Here is a 23,890-nt window from a genome sequence, read left to right as displayed (position 1 = left end):
ATCTGTCAACAGTCACCGGCGATTCAACTGCGGGACACTTGTACTGCATAGACAGAGAGTTACAAACACACAGTTTGGCGAATCGAAAACACTGACCCAGCTGAAGCGTAAGCCTACTAGTAGTAATACAATAGTATAGAACTGCCTAAAGTATTACTGCTAATAGTAATACTACTCGCTTTACAGCGGACTGCTCGATTTTACTTCCAAAAGGAGCACTTACTGTTACTAGTGTTAGGATACAAACGAGACTCATCCATGACACGTTCTGGATCAAATTGACAAACGTAGGGAAACCTGAAGTTTTACTTGTTAGTTTTACTAGTGTTAGTCATAGCCTAGCCAGTACTAGGGCCTAAGCCTAGTACATGAGTATTAAAGTAGTACTAGCCTAGGCCTACTTAAGTTACGCCTAGTCAAAGCCGAGGCATAGAGCCTAGGCGTATGGTAGGTGAAGCAAACTTAATTTTACCCTAGGCCTTAGTTAGGCTAGGTCTACTTATATTCAAACTAAATATTAAACTTTCTTTACCTTTCTTGGAATCCACTGTCCATCAGTTGTTATTGTCAGTTAGTCTTTTACCTATGTCAGTAGTTAGCCTTTGGCTTCAGTGTGGCCTGTGGGTGCATGACAGTAATAAATTAATCCAAAATGCCAGCAATAATGTCTGCTCAGGGAGTTGTTATGGAACTCCCTGGTCTGTTGTTGCTTTGAAATTTAACATACATTCAGAATTTCCTCACATATTTTTTTTTTTTTTTAAATATATACATAGGCCTACAGGGCTGTACACTAACATTGCCTGGTTGCCCGAGGCAAGTGAAAATTATGTCGGGCAAGCTCATATCTCAGCTTGACTGATTGGGCAAGTGATACATGTGTGATGTGAATATTGAGAGAAGTATCTACTAAGTAACCAAAAAACATAAATCTTAGTAAGATATTTCTTGATTCACTCTTTGCAAGAATGTTGCTTTGTCTTGATGTTCATTAACTTTACAGAGCATTCCCTCCATTTGTAAACACAGTGCGAAAGCATCATTTAAATCTGATATTACTAATTATTACAGGGAACGGGTTGAGCTTACGAAGTACGTAATGTGTTGTTAAAGCATTCATAAACATGTTGTGTTTATATACGTTCATTTCTAAACTAATTAAGAAAGTTTGTTTAATATCAATTTCATGACAGCATGGTAGTGGCAGGTAACTCTTATTCTTAACAATAAACAAGTGGAAATCCCCATTTGAACTTAAAATATAAGAGTACCAACTTACTACAATATTTGGTTAAAACCCTTTTTGCTGACAGAGCATGAAACTGCAGAGTTGCTTAGGCTTCATTGTGCCACACACTAACAACCTGGGTAAGGTAGTAGGTTCATTATCACTAAAATGTGAAAAAGAAAATGTTTCAGAACACATCAATACACTTAAAGGGTGTGAAGACTCGCGCACAAAGAAAGGTCTCATGCCGGTAATCTGACCTAGTTTCGAATGAGGTGTAAAATAAGTGTTAAACACCACCATCGATCCCAGAAAATACACACACAGATTGCTACCTTTGGTAATTAGACACTAGTGTACAGTCAATACATACAGCTTTGGTCAATACCCACAACAGAGTGTACATAGTAGCGATGGACATCTCAGCTCTAGAGAAAGATAAGGTATCACATATCACTGTCTGCATTTTGTAGCGACAAGGAAAAAACTTTACTAGCAAGCAACAGAAAGTTAACTTTTTCAGAGCACAGCACGCGGTTTGGGGTGAGTCTTCAATGCCTTTAAGGTGGCCAAAAACCTCCTAAATTATTTATTGAGACATTTTCTAGAGACAATTAGTCATAATTCACTAGTAAATACAAACATGGATGGAGTTTTGAGAAAAGATTGCCGTCACTCGCTTCAATGATTTTGGACAAGATCTTTCAGATTTGGCTTGTCAACCTTAGATTTGCATTGTGTAAAAGATTGCAGTGAAGTGGAGTCACAGTGACATTTTTTGCACACCATTTTGCATTTAAAAGGCAATAAATAATTTTAAATATTTGCTGAATCTCTATTCAAGAAGTGTCTCTAAAGGAGCATTTACACGACACAATTTACCTCACGATGTGTCGTGCGCGACAAAATCGTGGCGTTTCAATGGACTATTCAAAGAAACTGAATCGTGAGCAACTTGACGTGCAAAGTAGAGCATATTACAAGATGCCCTGAATCGCATCGTGTAAATGAATTGTCTTCAGTTGCGCACGATTTATCACACACAGTTAGAAAGTGGTTCCATTTGAACAACTTGTCATTTACACGACACGACAGTCGTATGCGATAAGTATGTACATTTGATGCTAAATGGTTGAGGGTATAAGATACAGGTGCATCTTGCGGGATATCTGTATTAAAAAATTGAAATTTAACCAACTCACTAACAAAACAAAAAACTGAAGAGACAGAGGAAATGATACATCTTCAAGTTTGTTTGTCCTAATGAGACATTGTAACTGATATTGCATAATAGCATTAAATCATGCTATCTTTTTAACCCAATCATCATTCAATATTTCACTAACTGCTACAGGTGATAGATACTTCAGGAAATATGGCAGAGAGATAACCAGTGTGTTTTGAACCACAATCAACATGAGAGTGAATCTTTATTTTACAGAAAAGAGACCCTAATTGCAACATGCAATGTCATGTCTGTGTGAAATAGTTTTAGCAAATCTCTAGTGTATAATGGTGCATGTTCCATGTTCTTCAACCCATGACTAATCAAGGGCAGGGAAGGGTAACACTTGCATAATGCAAGTGTAGTATTTTGCATGAACTTAGGCTGTGAAGATTGCTTCCTCATTTGTGTTAAATTATGTGCGTACAACAAAGTTAGCACACTATACTATCAAGGTGTTATATCTTTCTGGCATTGTGTTTGCTAAACTGAATGAATTTTGAACCCTCCATGCTACTAGTACTTAGGTCTCATAAGTACTAAGATCTACTAGGCCTATCCAAGGTAATATGGCCTTGCGTTCACAAGCGCTCCCAACGTGTATCACACACTTTTGGTATGAAAGAGAAGGCAAGAAGCTCACAGGAGTAATGTTCAGCAAACTACAACAATGTTGGTGACCAGATTTACCAATGAACTGAAGGCAATGTCTGCTATAACTAATCGGCCAGTGCAAACATGTAATATACATGTAGCATAGCATAATAGAGCATATAGCCACTTATTTGGACGATCACAAAACCTGGCTCTGGCAGTTATTATTGCTGAATTAAAGCACGCTGTGAAACATGTTACTATTAGGTGCTTCATTGAGCCAATCTATTGAGGTAGATTTTAATGTAATGTAAGTATCACATGTGTACATCATGCCATTTCATGAAATGACATCTGGCCTTTAATACACTTGTTGTAAAGCAATGTTTAATTATAGAACATATTTATGTATTTAGTCACTCAACTGGTTCTTGATTACAATGTGAAAACAAATAAGGATTTTTTTTCTTTCAAGACTGTAACTGAAATATCTTGACCTTTCTTTGAAATCCACTGTCAATGAACTAGTTACTGTCACTCAGCTAGTCTTTAACCTATGTCAGCCATTACTATGTAATGTGGGTGTTTGAAGCAATAAATTAATCTGGATAACAGTGTTAAAAAAACTGGGGAGTAAACAAACTCTCAGGTATGACATCTGGGGATATATCTCCAGGGTTATTCCAAGGGAAGAGTTAACAGCAGAGGTCAATGGAATAAATATGTTTACATTACATGTTTAATATTAACAGGAACCAATGAGGCATTTTAATGGATGATAACAAAATATTGACTGTATAATAAAGTTGTATGCTTTGGATAAGAGATCGACTAAACACACAAGTACAGTATTAGCAAATTGTGTATGTTACTGATACAGTGCCTTGTTACTAGCACTGACCAATCGTTGGCACAATGTTAGCTAAATATGGTAACCTTTGGCTTTATTCTGGTGACATAAATGGTCAATTATTAGTAATATCTCCTAGAAAATAGAGGAAGAGAAACGTTAAAACCATATTCTAAGCTCTCACTTTGTTGTGTCATGAAATATTTTGTGGAAAACATCACAATAGGACATCATTAGCGTGACAGCATACATGTATGCTTTTACTCGTTGAATCTGAGTTTGGGTCTTAGTTTCATTTATCACTTAATGACGCTAAAATAAAGTAGTTAAGTTCAAATGAGCTTATGGGACTGAGGAAGGGAAGGAGGAGGGGGGGGGGGGGGTTGGTGGGATGGCATTGGAAGGTTCTGTTTCTTTATTGCTTTATTAGAGTTAATATATATATTCCTTCAGTTGTTTATATCATTTTCAAATTTCTCTTTTTTTTTTCTTTCTCTTTTCTCTAATTTACAGGTTTACAGAGTCGTTAACTTCACTTTTCCTTCCTCGATGGATACGACCCAGTGATCTACCAGAGCATACAGTACTCTATCGTCTCTATTCGGAGCTGTCTATAAAGTCGTACCCCCGTGCTCGATAATGTATTGACATTCCGGCAACACCGTTTCACCTTGGGTCTCCACGATGTACGTCGTAAGTGATGCCACTCCTACGTATATACAGCCGATCAACCCCGCTGTCTCCAAGGCAACAGTGGAGGCATTCACCGCCTCTTTCATCGTCCTCTACTCGTTGCTCTTTCTCCTCGTCTACGTTCAGCTCATCTTGGTCCTCTACTACCGGTACAAACGGCTCAGCTACCAAACAGTACTGCTATTCCTCTGTCTATTCTGGGCCGGCCTGAGGACCGTCCTCTTCTCCGTCTTCATCCAAGATGTCAACAAGGCCAGCGTCAAGCCTAATTCCATACAGCATTGGATGTTATATAGCTTTCCGGTGTGCCTGCAGTACATCATACTATGCTTGCTCGTCCTATACTTTGCTCAGGTCAGTAGATAACGTCCACAGGTGTGTGTGTACTGTAGGTATCAGTTAATGTCCAAGTTGGTAAATGTTTCTAATAAATTGTTAAATTAGAATCACCCTCCATCAGTTTGGAGATACTGAAATTAAATGGTGGTATGATCCACATAAAAGGGGAGTTTTTACTGGTCCCAAAGCAGACCTGTGTTCTATTCACCAATCATACACATCCTTCCTACAGTAACAATAATAATAATAATAATAAATTACATGTCTATAGCGCTTAACACAGAACAAAGCGCTTTACAAAGTAGGAAAGAGACAAAGGAAACCAAGGGAAAAGAAACTAGGAATCAATGAGAAATGTTTTAAGTATACATATTGCTCATTCTAGGGTATCCTGCAACTCGTTTTCCGACAACCAAGTTTGCCCATTCGGACATTTTAACCAAAGAGTAAGACCTGGTTATCCGAGGGACGACTAGAAGAGAGTTCTTCAAAATTTGCCCTGCATTTGCTATTCATTTATCCAAAGAAGATCTAACTGCTAAAATTGTTAAACCCTCTCAGAAGATAACTTAACAGAATGAATCGCATAATCAAATTTTAGGTCCAACTGAACTTTTAATAAAAAAATATGTGGTAGTAAATTCAGAACAAGTCAAGTCAGAAAGGCTTAATAAAATGTCCTAAATTATATGATAAAAATACCCCCAAACTGTTAGCAGACTGTGAGCAATGAAACTGAAAAACCGCAATGACTTATTAATGGTATTGTACTTTTTGGCAGATTCAAAAAGAGCCTGTTTACTTTTCAACATTAAGTACAGAATCACGACAGAATAAGACGGAATGTTTGTCTTTCCTTTTTGTAAACCGGAAAAGTTGCGAAATGTTTTCCAAAAGTGATGAGTAATATTTTCTGGAATGGGTGGAAACATTTCTGTGTGACCTTTGGGAAGTTCCGTAATCTCACTTTTGAATTGTTTGCTAAAAGCTTTGTTTACAAAATAAGGAAGCTATCCAATGTTGCAACTTTGGTTTTGGTAATGTCCGCCTGTTGGCCCTGCTTAGAATTACAAAATACAACAGGTACTGTACCCAACACAGGTTGGGATTTTACAGGCAAAGAGAAACGAGGCTTATAGGAAACACGGCAAAACTACTTCAAAAGTTGTAAAGCACAAATTTGACAGCTGCATTGAATTGTTCAACATTATTTGAGCTACAGGAAATTGAGTTTTTGAAAAGTCAGTCACTATGAATTAAAATGTCACAAAATGTTCTTCAATTTCACACCATATATTCTACATAATAATTGTGTTGAAATGGCCTTTGAATTGGCTTGTATTTGGTGGTTGAAATGTCGCAAGTATCCATGGTTACTGTAATTGTCCAAGGAATCCCTCTATTGTGGTTTCCTTGACAACTAGCTCTTCTTTTTTATTTTCATTGTTCCAGTGCCTAACTTCAGTTAAGGGAATGGTAATGAGATAAACAGTCCAGAGGTTACAGACAATTTAATTTGATTCAAATTTGTTTTCTCATGTCATTGAAATTTTTTTTAACATTACATAACACACAGTACAGTACAGTACAGTACAGAAAAAGAACATGTGAAGTGCAGTTAGAAAACAGAAATACTGTTAACGAGGCTAGTAATCATAAAGAGACAAAACAAATAACAAGGAAAGTAAGACTTAAAACAAACCCACTTCATTTACACAAATGATAGTTGATGAGTTAGGCAATTGTTTCAAATACCCTCAGAAAACTTATAAACAGTTGTTTTGATTTTTTTAGGGAGATGGAGGGAATGCTGGTGAGAGGAGAAGAGGAAGGGGGAAAGGGGGGGTACTTTGGGGTAAAGTAGCTTGTTTAGTGTATAGGATGATAATAAAGGAAAATTTAAATGTCATTGTTTTGTACAAATGCTCCCATTACACAATAGCTTCACACTAGACTGAGTAGATTTAGAATAATAACCAAAGTACAGTACAGTATATTAATGACAATTGCTATTTCCTCTTTCTTTTAGCCAAGTTTGTTATTCTTGGGGATTCCCCATTATAATGGCTTCCTCGTACATACTGTATTATGAGTAGCAAAGTCTTTCCCTTGTAGCAGAAGTGGGGAGTTTGCCCTCTGATGCATCATGTTGGTTGACATTAGGGAAACTCACAGTATTTACATTAAACCATATGAATTCTCTCTCCCTATATATTCATATATATATACATATATATCTATAAATAGATAGAGAGATATGGATTACATCTGCAGTAAAAGGTGACAACAACTTCCTTTAGAAACTCAAACTGGGAAGTTATATGATGTTTGCCATTTGAACAAAAGCAATGAACTGAACGGATGTGGTGTTTGAATTCGAGTAGTTATCGATGTGGAAGGTTTGCAGAGTAACAAATACGAGGATTCACTGACATTTAATAGTGAATTTGATTGTGCGTAGTGAATTGTAAGTTGTAAATTGTGGATGAACAGATTCAGTCCAACTACTCTACTGTGTATGGTTTGCCTTGTTTCTATTTCCTTGAGATTTTATGGTCTGTACATCTTCCAATGGCTCAAATGCCTTTAATGTAGTACTGTATATAATTGCACTTTTAATGATTAATTAGGATTAATATCATAATCATTTTCTACTCGCACTTCTTACAGTACCTTCTATCTGTTAATTTCTAAGTGCAAAGTTTTGTCCCGGGGCTGTGAACTGTCCATATTTAGGTATTTCGTTTGCTTCTCTCTACAATCTACAAATAAAAGTACCTACAGTAACCTATCCAGTTGGTTAACATTTTAGAATTGTGCCCCCTATCTCGCACTTCCATGACACCCCCCCACTTTCATCTCATCTTCCATATACCCGACTTTAAGAGCCAAACTACGTAACTTTTTCACCGACTTTTACATCCCAGAATCTTCACTCAAGTGGCTTTAGTTATAGGGATTGTTATTTCGACTGAGATATTTTATCCCTGACAAGATTTTTCTCCACCATTTCTGAAGCTCAAATTAACTATCCTTTGAATTTTCCATTTTCCAATTCTGAGATACTTATTCTAGCTCCAAAATGTTGTAATTATCTCTCAGGCTCTCAGCTACTCCGACTTAAACATCAGTACCCAGTAAAACGTTCAGCACTGATTCCCAGATAATTTAGACTATTAGAAACCTGCTATTAAAGGAAATCCCTCCCTCTACATGCCTCCACCCTTGCCTCCCCCCCTCTACACAGGAATAGTACTACTTTATGAAAACAATCAGAGAATTCAAAACTGCTATGCCAAATTTTGAGCACTGAATTAAATTCCTTGTGTAGGGCCAAATATGCTGCACTGTATATATAGCACATGATTTGCTTTGTCCCTCTTTTTAGCAAAAGGTCGTCATTATAATTCATAGTGGTTCAAAAATGAGCAAACGCGGCTGTAAATTTCATACTGTAACTATTTGTTTAAGAGGATGAGTCAAACTATGAATTTTGCAGACTCATCTGATTTGATCCAGAAGTGACGTTTGAAACAATTTTTCAGGAAAGAGTAAAATAACATGTCCATATTAATTTTTTTTTAGTGTCAATGTTACTTTTTTTTTCATTTTTCCCCCTTGGATCTCTTGCAGGTAGTCCTGAAGGCTAAGGTCAGGTTTGAACCGGACCAGTACCGTTGTTTCAAATGGTGGCTGCGCGTGGTGGTGCTAGCCCTCGTTCTTTTCTTCTTCATCGTCAATATCTCCAGTGCAATTATGATCTCCAAGGAAATGTATGCGGCTCACATAGTCCAGGCCAGGGTGGTCATCAATGGGTTGATGTTCACTTTCAGTAGTCTGGTTCTCTCTGGTTGCATCTGGAAAATATGGAGAATGACGTCGGCGAACGTTTTACTAGAAGCAAGGGTGAGTACCGTTCGGTCTAGAAATTTTGCTTTGCCTGAGTTTGTCCAAATTTGTAAAATGTGAGCATATTTATCTCAGGTGACGTATTTAGCCCTAATTATCAGTCTCTGGAGCAGTACTATGTGTCAACCAGACTTGTTATATTCATCTCTGTAAGTATTAATATTCTCGTACAGCTTTGTGGAACCATACTGTACTCATGGTTTTGCCCTGTTTTGGGTTTTCGAGATATTCACTTCTTAACAAAATGGAAATGTGATAACGTTGACGGAGTTAACTCCTCAGAGCGGGCTGTAAGAAAGGTAAAAGAGGAACTTTTCCTAAACTTCCTGGTAAACTTGCATTCAATTCCTATGAACCTCTTTTTGAAAATATTGAGAGTTGCTATTGTCACAATTTGTACTGTAAGTAAACTTAAAGCAAGCATTTGTGACTTCATCGTTGAACTCTGACAATAGGATGTATCGTTTTGCTTAAGTTTACTTTTTAACTCCTTGTTTCAAACATGGTTCCCAATTTTTTTTTTTTTTAAATTGTTAAAATGTGGTGATACTTCAGTGAAACAATTCTTCATCTTTTAAAACACATTTTTTTGTGACATAATTATATCCTCTCAGCTAGTGAAAAGGTAAAAGAAATTGTTTTATTTTTATTTTTGTAGGGTATATCAGTTTGCCAGGCATCTACAGCATGCGTCATCATTGTGTTGGTGTTTGCAACCCGAGCAGTGTACAACATCGTAGCCGTGAGTCCCAAGAGTAGCTGTCCAAAGTTTGGCTTTACATGGCTTTATGTGTCAGATGAGGTAATGAAAATGTAGCTCTTCGTTTAAGTTAGTGAGGAGTGTTTGCATAAACAGATGAAAACAGTGTTTGCACTTCTTGTGTCAAGCTGCATGTTAAACATCATGTACAAAGGATGTATTTCATAGATTTATTTTTCTTCTGTACAAAGGTTACCATTTTTTTGAATGATTGATATATATACTGATCTGAAGTCACTTGAACCGATTCATCTTTGAACCTTTTGTTTTGGATCCTTTGCAAGAGGCAAAAGGAATCTATGCGATGGTGATAGCGTGTGAGGGTGCGTGCCTGTGTGTGTATGTATGTGACACTTGCCCGTAAACTCGGTAACTCAAAAAGTTAATGGTGGATTAACTTCATAGTTGGTATGTGGATCTGTCTTATAGGGTACAAAAAGCCTATTGTTTTTTGTAAAGTTCAAAGGTCATTTGAGGTCAACATTTAAATGAGAGTCTGAAAATCTTGTAAACATGATAACACAAGAAGTACATCTTTCTTGAAGTTAATAGTTAGTATGTAGATCCCGTTTGGTGAGTACAAGAATCCTATCGATATTGGTAGAGATCAAAGGTCACATGAGGTCAACAAGCATCAAATCCTGAATACCTTTTAAACATGATAACTGCAAAATTAAATCTACAATTAATCTGTGAATTCTCCAATGCTATGACTTTCATTTGGTGAACATAGTTTGGTCAAATTCAGTTCAGGTTATCTCTGTGAAGCGGCTCTATGGGTCTTCAACGAAACATACCTGGCATCCAGGTCATGAAATTTGCTTTACTCTAGCTTTAAATGTGCACTTAAAAGCCCAATTAGGGGTTCTCCCTCTGAGCTTCAAGGGGTCAACAAGTTATCTCAAATGGACACAAAACTGGCTTAAGGGGTCAACAGGTTATCTCAAATGGTGATTATAATTTTCCATTTTCTCACAAATATTTTCACAGTATATAAACAATGTCATGTAACTCTTAACAACTATTTAACAGGTATTTGCTTGTTCAAAGTGGGTAAATGTGTCTATAGATATATCACACAGGAAGACTTCTTTCTGGAAATTGAAACATTTTCTTTTAATTTCTATTTGAACACAAGGGATTGCGACAAACCTTTTCTGGTTCTCACTGTATAATTGTTGGACAAATTGAAGTCACTTGCTATACATTAGTCAGATAGTTACAGTATTTTGAATTTTGAGCAGATTGGTTGGCAAGGAACTAACTGGCTCTCTATGTCTGATATCCCCCCCCCCCAACCCCTCTTGACCGTGAGAGGTTTCACACTAGTTGTTCAAAAGCTGACATGCAGCTAAGGATCAGATCCCCTGCTCTAGATTTAGTGTCATTGATGATTTGTATGTATTGTACTGAGCCTACATCACCTATTAAAACAGACTCTTTCTTATTAGTGCAGTTGGAGGTAACTATTTTAATCATCTCCACAATTTCTTCATTTTTTGCAAAGGCTGATCTGGTCGAGGCTCTCACAGACGTAAAGTTCATTCTGTTCGGTGTTATTCTTTTCATCTGGGAGTTCTTGCCAACGTTAGTGGTCGTCCTCTTCTTCAGAGTCAAATGCACATCTGGGGTAAGTTTACAAGGATGAATTTACTGACATTGTGTTTATATGTCATAGTATTTATATTTCACTTTGAGATTCAAGATATTTATGTTTAAGGTACATGTTTGTAACTTCCGAACCTATCACTTTTATTGATTGTGATGTTCAACGGCTACAACTCCTCCTTGGGCCTTATTTGAAATCTCCATCCAGAATGAATTCTAATGCAATTGATGTTATTCACAAATTTTTGAAGCACTGAAGAAACCTGCTAAACTAGGTGAGCCAAGTACAACTTACAATGTTTGAACGGTCACTGCACATATAGCAGCAGCGATAGTTGTTTCTTACGGTCTATATAAATAGTGGTCCGAAAACGTTTGGGTCCATGACCTGTTGTCTTTCAAGAGGACTGGGCTTTGACCCACCAGACCCTCACCAAAGGAATTGATGCTCAGCATACATGAAGCTATCTTGGACTATGATTTTGATGTAAAGAGAAATGACTTAATGAATCTCCATCGACAAGCTCGGAATTGCAGATTCTTTTCCCCAAACGTCCGGGAAAATCCTGCGATCCTCTTCAAGTTTTTGTTTTTCACAAACCCACCCACTGTTTGCAGTCTGTCGGTGCTATATTGACACCTAAAATAATTTAACTTTCTGTGTTAAGTTCCCCTTTAATCAAGTTATTGTAGTAAAAGATTAAAACAGACGGTTACTCCAACAGTGAAGGCTTTGATAATTTATAGTAAGATTCGTGAGATAGATTGATAGGTCAACAGAGTATGAAATCATATCAAAATGAAAATCATTTTATCGCATAATGATCATTCCATTATACGACAGCCATTCTTTGTTTTGTTTTTGTGTGGTTTTTCATTGATGTCGTAATTTCCCATTTCTTACATCCACCTACCATAGATTATTATCATGCACTATTTGCATTGTCTTGCATCATTACATTCACTTCCTTTACAATAAAACATAAAAAGCTTTCTTTATCACTAACGGTAAAAGAAAACGACCAGCCGATCTTCTTTCAGTTTCATTTTGTTACTGGTTGATTTTCCAGCATTAAGTTCACTCCTCTTATGCGTCTCCAAATCGACGTGTTCTCACAAGTCTTATCTTTAGCATACCCCAAATAAAAAAGAAAAAAAATATTCAAGCTGGCCAGTGATTTCACTGTTCCTACTTTAAGATCTCTATCCCTGTGTGTCTACCTTTTCATCAAAATACCATCAAAAATTATTTTCTGGAATATTTATTTGTAACTATGAGATGTCCAAGAAAGGGGATCTACTATCTTTGTGCATACAGTAATGTAACCTTTTCCACTGATTTTTCTTTCATATTTCACTTTTATTACAAAATGTCTGTCTCCTATCAGCTAAGAGGAGGACGTCATCCCTTTTGCTATCTGTCCTCTTGTGATAAACTGACCCAAATTCCGACAGCTTCCAGGTTTAATACCAACATTTGATTAATCTGTTAAAGATTCATTTGTAGCAGCTCAGTTGCATTATTTTTGAAGACTCAATTTGCGATATTCTTTTAAACAGACATAATATTATGATGCAGTTACTTTGCTATGAACCGGTGAGGTTTGTTGTAATCAAATAGTGAAGGGGAAAAAAATCTTCCATCTGCACTTTTCCACTCAAAAAATGTACGAAATGGTGTCTGTGGTACCAAACTTTTAGAATGTAGTTAATCATTTGCTGATTCATGTTCATTTTGTAATAAGTTGAGGAAAGAGAGAGAAAATGGTGTGTTTGGGGGGAAGGGGGTGGGGTGTGAAGGGTAAATGAAAATGTAATCATGTCTTTGTACCCAGAGGGGTTATATAGTGTCCTTTTTTTTCATCACTAGAATGTTCCAGAGGTGAAAGGGAGAGGCAAAGTTTCTCACAGAGCTTACTTTTTTGATGATCCAAGACGCTATGACAGTGACGAAGATTTAAGTAGACCGACCAATGCCATCCCAAGAGAGTATGCATTTAATATTTTTTCCACTGCTTTGATGGAGGGGGATGGGTGGGGGGTGCTCTTTACACATTAGATCAGCTATATCTGAAAAGATTGCCAGTAGGATAGTTGGTATATGCAGTGTTTAAATGAAAGGTGTTCTTCTGTACTGTGTGTATATGAAGGATTATGGAAGTCATGATATAAGCAGAATAGGTTAACAGTTGTTCATGAAAGACATATAGATTGCGTCAAAAAGGTTCAAGATAATTGGGTAATAGAAATAGTCTGTGATGGCAATCGTTTTCTTCCTGTTAGGAAACCACTACCTCATAGAAATGGCACAGATCATGAACAGACATCCTGTTTGAGAAACACATGTAGTTTAGTTGTCGTGAAGTGCATAAGAGAATTTGTTAGTTTAATGAATAATTGTAAATAACCATGTGGGGAGATTTGTGAAGAAATGGAATGCCTCTTTTGAAAAAAATATATAAAAAAGAAGAAGGCTTGTAGCACAATTATTGATTTCTTTCAAACAGAGTACTTATATTATATACCATTAGGAATGTGGCCGAGGGAATCAGACCATGTAACGATTTTGTCTTTGTGTCATAAAATAATTGGATATTTTATTTTAGTATCCCAATAATCTTGTTTGTTCCTCACTCCATTACTCCGTTAGCCATAACCAGGATATCCCATCCTTAGGATCGACTCCGTTGAATTCCTCGTCGATTCATGCCGGCTACGGGGCGCTGGTTAGGAGTAGCAGCTACACATCCGGTAACAACATACCAGGGACCACACCACCGATGCTGTTTGCAGGCAATGTATCCTTAGGAGGTTACCAGAGTGCAGGGAATGGTGTGTTTGATTGAGCAGTGTCCTATATGAATAGTAAAATGTACCATTAGGAGGTTACCAGAGGGCAGGGAATGGCGTGTTTGATTGAGCAGTGTCCTGTGTGAAAGGTAAAATGTATCATTAGGAGGTTACCAGAGGGCAGGGGATGGCGTGTTCGATTGAGCAGTGTCCTATATGAATAGTAAAATGTACCATTAGGAGGTTACCAGAGGGCAGGGAATGGCGTGTTTGATTGAGCAGTGTCCTATGTGAATGGTAAAATGTATCATTAGGAGGTTACCAGAGGGCAGGGAATGGCGTGTTTGATTGAGAAGTGTCCTATGTGAATGGTAAAATGTATCATTTAGGTGGTTACCAGAGGGCAGGGAATGGCATTGTTGATTGAGAAATGTCCTATATGAATGGTAAAATGTATCATTAGGTGGTTACCAGAGGGCAGGGAATGGCATTGTTGATTGAGAAATGTCCTATATGAATGGTAAAATGTATCATTAGGAGGTTACCAGAGGGCATGGAATGGCGTGTTTGATTGAGCAGTGTGCTATATGAATAGTAAAATGTACCATTAGGAGGTTACCAGAGGGCATGGAATGGCATGCTTGATTGAGCAGTGTCCTATATGAATGGTAAAATGTATCATTAGGAGGTTACCAGAGGGCAGGGAATGGCGTGTTTGACTGAGAATCGTCCTATGTGAATGGTAAAATGAATCATTAGGAGGTTACCAGAGGGCAGGGAATGGCGTTGTTGAATGAGAAGTGTTCTCTGTGAAGGGTAAAATGTATCGTTAGGAGGTTACCAGAGGGCAGGGAATGGCGTGTTTGATTGAGCAGTGTCCTATGTGAATGGTAAAATGTATCGTAAGGAGGTTACCAGAGGGCAGGGGATGGCCTGTTTGATTGAGCAGTGTCCTATGTGAATGGTAAAATGTATCATTTAGGAGGTTACCAGAGGGCATGGAATGGCATGTTTGATTGAGCAGTGTCCTATGTGAAGGGTAAAATGTATCATGTAGGAGGTTACCAGAGGGCAGGGGATGGCGTGTTTGACTGAGAAGTGTCCTATGTGAATGGTAAAATGAAGTAAGTACTTTCTTACAACTAAGAGTTTAATATTTAAATGGACAATATAGAGAATGACAAAAGCATAGCAATTGATTCAACAAGAGATTTATAATATAATATAATATAATTTTTTCAATTTTTTTGGGGTTTTTTTTGTTATTAATTTTCATGCCCTTCCTACCATATTAAGTGTGCTTTCCTATGCAGGTTTAACAGGTTTCTTTTATACTTCAGTTAAACACCTTTCGAACAAATTAAACGAGGATTTTTTTGTTTCATTTTTCTTTGGCTTTTGTTTACATTAAAAATTCATTAAGATATTAATATGAATGAAAAGTTTATTCAAGACAAAATGATCACTACCGTTAGAGTCACTCATAAAGTAATGACCATCAGTAATGGCCGCAAATTTCAACTTAACCAAAACTTGCTTAAAAGTTGTAAAAATTCTTGTCTGGTGGCTGAGGGTCGTTCAAATTTGTTCCCAGGCATTTACAAACAGACAAATTTCTCATATGAAGGAAAATGTTTCAGATGGTTGGGGGGGGGAGTGCTTTTTGAGTGTTCCCTGTCTTATTTCATATTTGAGTTTACTACGCATCAATTTTCATGAGTATCATTTATGTAATGAAAATCATGTGTTTTTTTTTTATTAAAAGAGGGTACAATGAAGAAACTATTTCATCTTACACAGGGAAGGAATGGGTTTGTAAATCTAAATTTCCTGATATCAAAAAAAAAACTTCGGACACAAAACAAATATTTTGTAATGTTGTTATAACTGTTAAACATCAATGCTGTCAGCCCAGGTTGTATTTCTTGTACCAATGTTAGTATTTGAGAAATGATTCTGTAAACATCTGAGACTCTTCTATGAAAGTGGCTGGACTCCTCAGTCTAACACTCAGACCATCAGATCAGTTCCTGAGATGCAACACAAAACTTCAATGGGAATAACATTAGACTTTTATGGCCCGAAAATATTATGCGTATGTTTATGCATAAATAATAATTAGATATTTGAATGGCTATTAGTGGTGTTCGATAGCACCCAAGGATCCTCTGATGTTTATATGAAGAATAAAAAAGGAACATATTTTCGGCAGTAAAAATAATTATAACTTATAACATATTGGATTATCATGAAAAATTTAGGCCTACACCGAGGAGCTGATCTCATCACTATATTAAGCCTTAAACGAGCATTTTTAACGGAGCATATAAATGAATATCTTGAAAACCAGAATAGGTATAGAAACATTAATAACTCTTATTTATTTTTCGTTTTTGCTTGGACTACAACACGTCCAGGCTAAAATTCTGCCTAAAATTCATCCTCTTTGATGGATACAGTGCATCCTTTATATATCTGCTGCCAACAGGGTTAATTTGAAATTATTTTCTTTATCATAACACAGTTTGTTTTGAGACCCATGCATAGAAAATGACCCTGTATGTAGAGATAGTTTTGTTTTTCATATGTACCACCAGTGTTGTAATGAGTCACGGAAGTTTGAAAGTGAGTAAAGTGACGCCCTATAGAAATAACACTATAAATATAATATTAATATAAAATATTATGAACATTACAAAACAAACATTAAGATATAATAAAGACCTACCATACTGGCATAGCATATATCTGTAGCCTAGCCCTTTCTCTTGCATACCTTAATTAGGAGCTAACTTCATATAGTAGAGAAAATTGCTCTAGATAGTTTGGTTATAGTGATGAAATACATCCAGCTACTTCCAATTTGATGTAGGGATACCATATTTCGTGGTTGAAAAGTGGGACACTGTGTCACTCCCCCAACCCCGCCCCCCCTCACTTGAAAGAAAATTTTGGATTTTGGAAGGCTACATAGCTGTTTTTCTTGCCAAGCTTGTGGTGCTACCAGGCACCTATCGATCATATTTGTGCGTTGACACTAACTATTATGCTTACGAAATGTCCACAAATAATTCGTGCATACATAACCTTTTTTAAATTGCTTATCGTAATAACAGTGATATTTGTCAAAAAGACCTTTAAAAAATCAAGATAATTTAGTTGGTCTTAGCCGGTCTAACCCTTATAGCTATAGATTCACCTGCTACCTTTGTATGGTATAAATATTGTATTTTACTAGGGCAATACCCAGATCCTAATATTGATAATTAAAAAAAATAATTAACTAAAAATGAAAGCAGATGTCTGCAGGTCAGGTCAGCCTTCCTGTATTTGACAAACAAATATATATTTTGCAGATACTGCAGAACCATCCGACCTTTGCTATTTTGTTTTGTGCAAAAATTAATTCCTTATTTAACTATGATTTTACATTTGTATCTCAGGCCAAATGTATTTCCTTGAAATAAGCCCCTCTTCCGTTGTACAGGAATTTACCCTTAAGAGACGGTGCAAAGCAAGTGAAGTTTGCAAAACTAATTGTTACTGATGTGAAAACACTTACTTCAAAAGAAGCTTTACAAAAGATAGTAAATATCGCTTGTCAACAATTGTAGTATCCATCTTACCACTCTCAACTAAAAAAAACTAAAAAAATTCTGCTTCAAGATATTTATTTCTGTCAATCACTAAAAGTATATGTTCTTAATTTCATGAGATTAATCAACTTTCTGGACCATAATTACAGTATCCCTATCATCAAATGCTGTAATAATTCCTTAACTGTAATTAAAACTGCTTGTAAACATAATGCATTGCCATCTGACATCATCAAGTAAAGCTATTATTTACAACATTGTCTTTCTTTTAAGTTTTCTTCAAAGTACCTGATCTTAAGCAGATGCTGGGAATTTATATATATATATATGAACATATATATATATATATATGAATATATATATATATGAATATATATATATATATGAATATATATATATATATATATGAATATATATATATATATATTTATATATATATATATATATATATATACATTTATATATACACATATATGTATACATAGATGCTATTCCTACAGTCAACGTTCTCATATAGAATACATATTATTTTTTGTGAGCTATACTGAGGCAATTATAAGCTATATACTTTCAGTTATTTCCAAAATTCCCAGAATGATGGAATAATAAAGACATAAAATCCATATTTCCAGTGTCTATTCTCTTTGCTCTCTTTCTATATCATCATCTTGCTTAATACATCTTATTTTGGTAGACTAGAATTCCATGCCAACGTGAAAGCTGTAGCAGACAGGTGTTTGAGAATGTAATGTTTAATATACTGATTCATCAACATAATTGATATGGTAAAGGGGGGGGGGGGGGGTGGAGTGGAGGTTGTTGACAAATATGTAATGTTTGGAAGCCATCGTGTATTGTGTTGACATCCACTGCCAAAACCATGTGCTTTGGCCGAGTTGATAAAGGCGGTGGCGTTTGAAGCAATGAGGCTTAGCAATCTGGAGGTTCCGGGTTCGATACCCGGCTGGGTCAAAGTGAGGTGATTTTTCATCCCAGAGCTATCTACGGGTTCCCCATCTAAAATGACTTTCAAAATTGAAAAGATTCCAAATTTGTGTTTATATGTTGAATTGGAAGCCACCCGACGTGTAAGTTGTAATCCATAAACCCTTGCGGGATGCTTCCACATTTGTGGTCGATTAAGTGTCGTAAACATAACTGCTGATTATAATCATCATGTACACTTTCTCTGCACACAACACTTACCCTTGCTGTACCTAGGTATGTTTACTTATAAGTTCACCTATGGAACAAACTAAGTCAAATTCAATTATTAATATTTCGATCAAAATTCACCAGGATTTGTAGAATAGATCAGCCTTTCATCAGCCCAAAAAACAACTTGGACTCTCCTCTGGATATTTCAAACGTTGAACAAATTTAAAATTTAATAAAAATAACAAAAGAGACGAGATATATAATAAGTAGATACTTGTTATATGCTCCACGTTTAATATATTTCTAGTTAACAACATAATTTATATCACTTTACATGGAATAGTTTACACCAAACTCACATATCCATAATATACACATATAGGATGTCTTTCTTGACTCCAGGACATCAAATTTCTGGTTAGAAAAACTGACTGAAGATAGAGGAAGACTATTTCAAAAAAGGCAACAAAGGGGAAAAAAATAAAATAAATAAACCCTTGAAATGAGGTTAGAAAGAATTATTATAGATCATAGTTTACTGCCTGTCTATTATTGGTCATCATAAAGCAACTACCCCAACAGCTAGCAAAAATAAAACTTGCTTCCGATTTGACAAGGGAGGCCCATATGCAGGATTTCCATTGGTGTGGGTACTATGTTTTTCTTTTGGTGTAATCAAGGGTGCTATAGATTAGCTGCAAGATGGTGCTGTATTTTGGCATTGTACGAAACTTGAATTGACACATGTAGTGTTAACATTCCACGCAGGTTAACAACAATCCCCATATAAATTCTCTTCACATGAAAATGTTGTGGAGCTTTGAAAACTGGGGTGCGTATACACCTTGTCATACAACCTTTCTGCTTTAAAGGCATTGAAGACTCGCCCCAAACCATGTGCCGCCCTCTGTACTTGCAAGTGAAGATTTTTTCTTGTCGCTACAAAATGCAGACAGTAATGAAACGTGATACCTTGTTATCTTTTATCTGGACCTGAGATGTCCATCGCTGCTATGTACACTGTGTTGTGGGTATTGACCGTAGTTGTGTGTATCGACTGTACACTAGTGTCTAATTACCAACGGTAGCAAGCTGTGTGTGTATTTTCTGGGATCCATGGTGGTGTCTAACACTTCTGTTACACCTCATTCGAAACTATGTCAGATTACGGGCATGAGACGTTTCTTTGTGCCCGGGTCTTCACTCCCTTTAAGGGTTTTCAAAATTCTGACCCCCTATTTGCAAGCATCGTAAAAAAAAATTTAAAAAAATATCCGGGTGAGGAAATGTGATCACGATTGTGAAAGCAAGATGCAAATAATAAACTATATGTGAACATTAGCAGACTTTGAAGCTTATTTGGGTGTAATTCTTCTGATGACCTTTGACATTGTTGACGTGCATCTCTTTCATAGACCAGTAAATTCCTTGGGAGGACATACTCAGATTTTCAAAGCCGATACTTCAAATCTTTCACTAAACTAAATTTATATAGGAGTAACATTCAGCCTGCTCTCAAATGCCTTCATGATAGCAAATTTATCCAAATGTGCACACAAAAAAAACAAAAAAACAAAACCGATCCAGAAGTGATATCTATAGTACCTGCCACAGTTGTATAGAGTAGTTTTTTTTTCTTAGAATAAATTTGAAAAGGGACACCAAAATAGGTTTATAGTTACAAAACAACAAGAGGCATATAACATGGTGAATGATATTTCATGGCAGTCGAAACAATTTAAAGGTCATTTATAAATTCTTGTATTTACCAAACACTAACTGCAATTAAAGTTCATTTTTGCCCAACCTGAGCCACACTCGGTGACCACACCTCCTTCCACTTGACCTAAACCGTCATCCTTTCAACACATATGGTTTACCCTACTACGTTAAATAAATAAGTAAAATTGAAAACACCCTTGTTTTGGGGTTTATTTTGCACAGAACATTTTGGTGGGGTACTTTTGGACAAAACAACGACTGGTCAGGCGTTGCTTTTACCAGCTGCAGGCTTTTGCTTCTGTCAAACTGCAACCTTTTATTATTTTTAAATTATTATTTTAAATTAATGGAAAATGAAATTATGAAACCAGGATGCAAACCAGATAATTTCATATGATTAACATCCATTCCCAGTTCAGACACTGAAATGTATATCCAACGATTTCTAGCAATATGAAGATATCTCTTTCTTTTTTGAATGTTTAACATGTTACAGAGTGACATAGATTTCTTACACTGAACACGGTTTTTCCTATATCTATTAAGTAGGTTACAGTTTAACATTTCCACTACAAACTAACAGGACTGCTACATTCACAGCATGAGATGTACTCAATTGACGATGACCGTTGCACTTTCATGTGTAATGGTTTTATTATTCATATAAGGAGAGAAACTTAACCAAAACAAAAGTAAAAGCTGAGTAACTGCATGGGCAGATCATGACACAACCTTCAACACATGGCTGATACTTCCCTTCATATCATTTTTGGCCTTTACATTAATTAACTTGGATTATTAACTCGCTTTAAAATAAGCTCAGATCATAGTGTTGTGCAACATCATTTTCATGATTTTTTCCTTTTCAGAAATCCAAGTTGGATAATAAAATTCTAATTTACCTGAAGTAAACATCCTTGCCTATATTGTGTTGTAAATACTTCTAATGACACCGTGAAGTAAACAAATCAGCACCTTGCTAAACCGCAAGCGTTCTTATCGAATCGAAACTTTGATTATAACGCTACAGCAATACGTTAATATACATCTACTGGCTCTGGAGTGCATCCATAACAAGAAAGGTTTAATACCCTCTTTGGATATTTTCTGTTTTCATTGCACTAGGAAACGTTTGATCAGTGACACTTAACCTAACAGTCACCTATCACACACTGCCTATCAACAGACAACATCGACAGAGGGTTGCCATAGCAACAATAGAGAGATATCTACTGGCTTTGAAGTACATCCATAACAAACAAAGGTTACCCTCTTTGGATATCTTCTGTTTTCATTGCACTAGGAAACGATTTATCAGTGAGATTTAACCTAACAGTTACCTATCAGACACTGCCTATCAACAGACAAAATCGACAGAGGGTTGCCATAGCAGCAATAGAGGGACATTTACTGGCTTTGAAGTACATCCATAACAAACAAAGGTTACCCTCTTTGGATATCTTCTGTTTTCATTGCACTAGGAAACGATTTATCAGTGAGATTTAACCTAACAGTTACCTATCAGACACTGCCTATCAACAGACAAAATCGACAGAGGGTTGCCATAGCAGCAATAGAGGGACATTTACTGGCTTTGAAGTACATCCATAACAAACAAAGGTTACCCTCTTTGGATATCTTCTGTTTTCATTGCACTAGGAAACGATTTATCAGTGAGATTTAACCTAACAGTTACCTATCAGACACTGCCTATCAACAGACAAAATCGACAGATGGTTGCCATAGCAGCAATAGAGGGACATTTACTGGCTTTGAAGTACATCCATAACAAACAAAGGTTACCCTCTTTGGATATCTTCTGTTTTCATTGCACTAGGAAACGATTTATCAGTGAGATTTAACCTAACAGTTACCTATCAGACACTGCCTATCAACAGACAAAATCGACAGAGGGTTGCCATAGCAGCAATAGAGGGACATTTACTGGCTTTGAAGTACATCCATAACAAACAAAGGTTACCCTCTTTGGATATCTTCTGTTTTCATTGCACTAGGAAACGATTTATCAGTGAGATTTAACCTAACAGTTACCTATCAGACACTGCCTATCAACAGACAAAATCGACAGAGGGTTGCCATAGCAACAATAGAGAGACAGTGTTTTACGTTCCACATGTAGCAACCTTAAGGAACAGATCATGCCGAGAATTTGACCAAAACAATTGAGAACTTAAAGGGCTTCATCTTTTTGGCCGCCCTCCGGTTTCATCACACTGCGATGCACTGAACCCGGCACATGCTTCCTATACCTCTATTTTTTAAGGACAGAGAGTTTCATCATTTGTTGTAAAATCGTTTCAAACATGCATGATGTTACTGACAAGAATAAGGCTAAAAAACAACAGACCAGCACACAGGGACATTATGCTACTGTTTTCTGAACAGCATGAATGAATATTATAGTCCCAATGAGCTTATCCCCACTATTAAAGCAGAGGCTTGTTCAAGTACGGTAAACATAACATTCTGTTCTGCCAGCTACTACTGACTGTGGCTTTAAGCTCTGCTGATAATCCGTCGTGTCACGGAATGTGTGACTTGCAAGCCGTTCACATCACTTCACAGAAGACTCGCTCAAGTCAAGGACCCAACCGCTTCTATGAGTTGTAATGCTAGTGGGTACTGTGAATGGGATTCTGGTAGAAGACCCACGGCCTGGCCGGCCAAGTGGGCCGTGTCCTGGATTGGTGGGTTGGGGCAACGGAGGGGTATCTTGGCCTGCAAAAGGAGCGAGAGGTACCATTATTCCACCAGAAATGTCGAATAAACGAAAATACGATACAGGAATGTAGTTAAATCCATGACATAGCTTAATCAATATGGCAGAATTGCTTTTGTTTCAAGTAAAATACTCAAGGAGAAGAAACCAAATCATCATTTCAATCTGATTTTATAGGCATGATGATCATGATGGAAAAACTCCCTCTAGTTTCAACACTTACAACAAATACCTTGTGCTATTTGGGAAATATCCTGATATAAAATGCATATTTTGAGTCTGCAACTTTGTTATTGTGTGTTAAGGCATAGTGCCAGTAGGAGATGATACCTCTTAGTTTTCCTTTTTTGGAACTTTCATGAAGAAAGTATTCACGGAGTATTAATCCTGACATCAATGCTGTTATTATTATTATTATTGAAATTAAAAAACTGTCATTGCATCAACAACATTGCCAAGTACTAGCACTACTAATGAACAAGAAGAATGATAGCAAACAAAGAAAATCAAAAGCTAACAAAGGAAAAACAACATCAAACAAAGAGAAACAATAGGAAACAAAGAAAAGCGATAGCTAACAAAAAGATAAACTGGCAAACAAAGGAAAACAATAGCAAACAAAGAAAAACAATAGCTAACAAAGAGAAACACTGACAAACAAAGAAAAAAAACAGCATA

At 36.5% G+C, this 23,890-nt stretch overlaps 2 protein-coding genes across 4 annotated transcripts in view; one reads left to right on the top strand and one right to left on the bottom strand.

The window, feature by feature from the left end:
- The first annotated feature begins 54 nt into the window (after positions 1-54).
- On the top strand, positions 55-20,248 carry LOC139971833 (G protein-coupled receptor 137Ba-like). 3 transcript variants are annotated; one of them, XR_011794504.1, is made up of 8 exons: positions 55-287; positions 4,411-4,944; positions 8,563-8,835; positions 9,497-9,640; positions 11,106-11,228; positions 13,077-13,195; positions 13,857-14,684; positions 15,057-20,248. XR_011794504.1 is itself a non-coding variant. In XM_071978604.1 (7 exons), exons 2-7 carry the CDS (start codon positions 4,582-4,584, stop codon positions 14,050-14,052), a joined length of 1,218 nt encoding a protein of 405 aa, XP_071834705.1. In that variant the 5' UTR covers positions 55-287; positions 4,411-4,581; the 3' UTR covers positions 14,053-20,248. The 3 variants fall into 3 exon arrangements, 2 of the variants coding, with proteins under 2 accessions (XP_071834705.1, XP_071834706.1); XM_071978604.1 differs by having other exon boundaries at positions 13,857-20,248; XM_071978605.1 differs by having other exon boundaries at positions 89-107; positions 13,857-20,248.
- LOC139971827 (rab3 GTPase-activating protein non-catalytic subunit-like) overlaps positions 19,022-23,890 on the bottom strand; it is a 29,990-nt gene continuing 25,121 nt past the window's right edge. Inside the window, exon 29 of the mRNA XM_071978583.1 lies at positions 19,022-23,211. Coding sequence (XP_071834684.1) covers positions 23,068-23,211 — 144 coding nt within the window. The 3' untranslated portion in view covers positions 19,022-23,067. The remainder of the gene's footprint in view (positions 23,212-23,890) is intronic.

The sequence above is a fragment of the Apostichopus japonicus genome, chromosome 8 (assembly GCF_037975245.1).
Source record: "Apostichopus japonicus isolate 1M-3 chromosome 8, ASM3797524v1, whole genome shotgun sequence".
NCBI classification, from domain to species: domain Eukaryota; kingdom Metazoa; phylum Echinodermata; class Holothuroidea; order Aspidochirotida; family Stichopodidae; genus Apostichopus; species Apostichopus japonicus.
The sequence above is the reverse complement of the archived record's forward strand: the minus strand, read 5'-3'. Positions and strand labels throughout refer to the sequence as shown.

Coding starts and splice junctions, on each gene's coding strand:
- LOC139971833 (XM_071978604.1), top strand. CDS start 4,582: ATGTACGTCGTAAGTGATGCCACTCCTACGTATATACAGCCGATCAAC. Junction 8,836..9,496: donor ACGTTTTACTAGAAGCAAGG/GTGAGTACCGTT, acceptor TTATTTTTGTAG/GGTATATCAGTTTGCCAGGC. Junction 11,229..13,076: donor GAGTCAAATGCACATCTGGG/GTAAGTTTACAA, acceptor TTTCATCACTAG/AATGTTCCAGAGGTGAAAGG.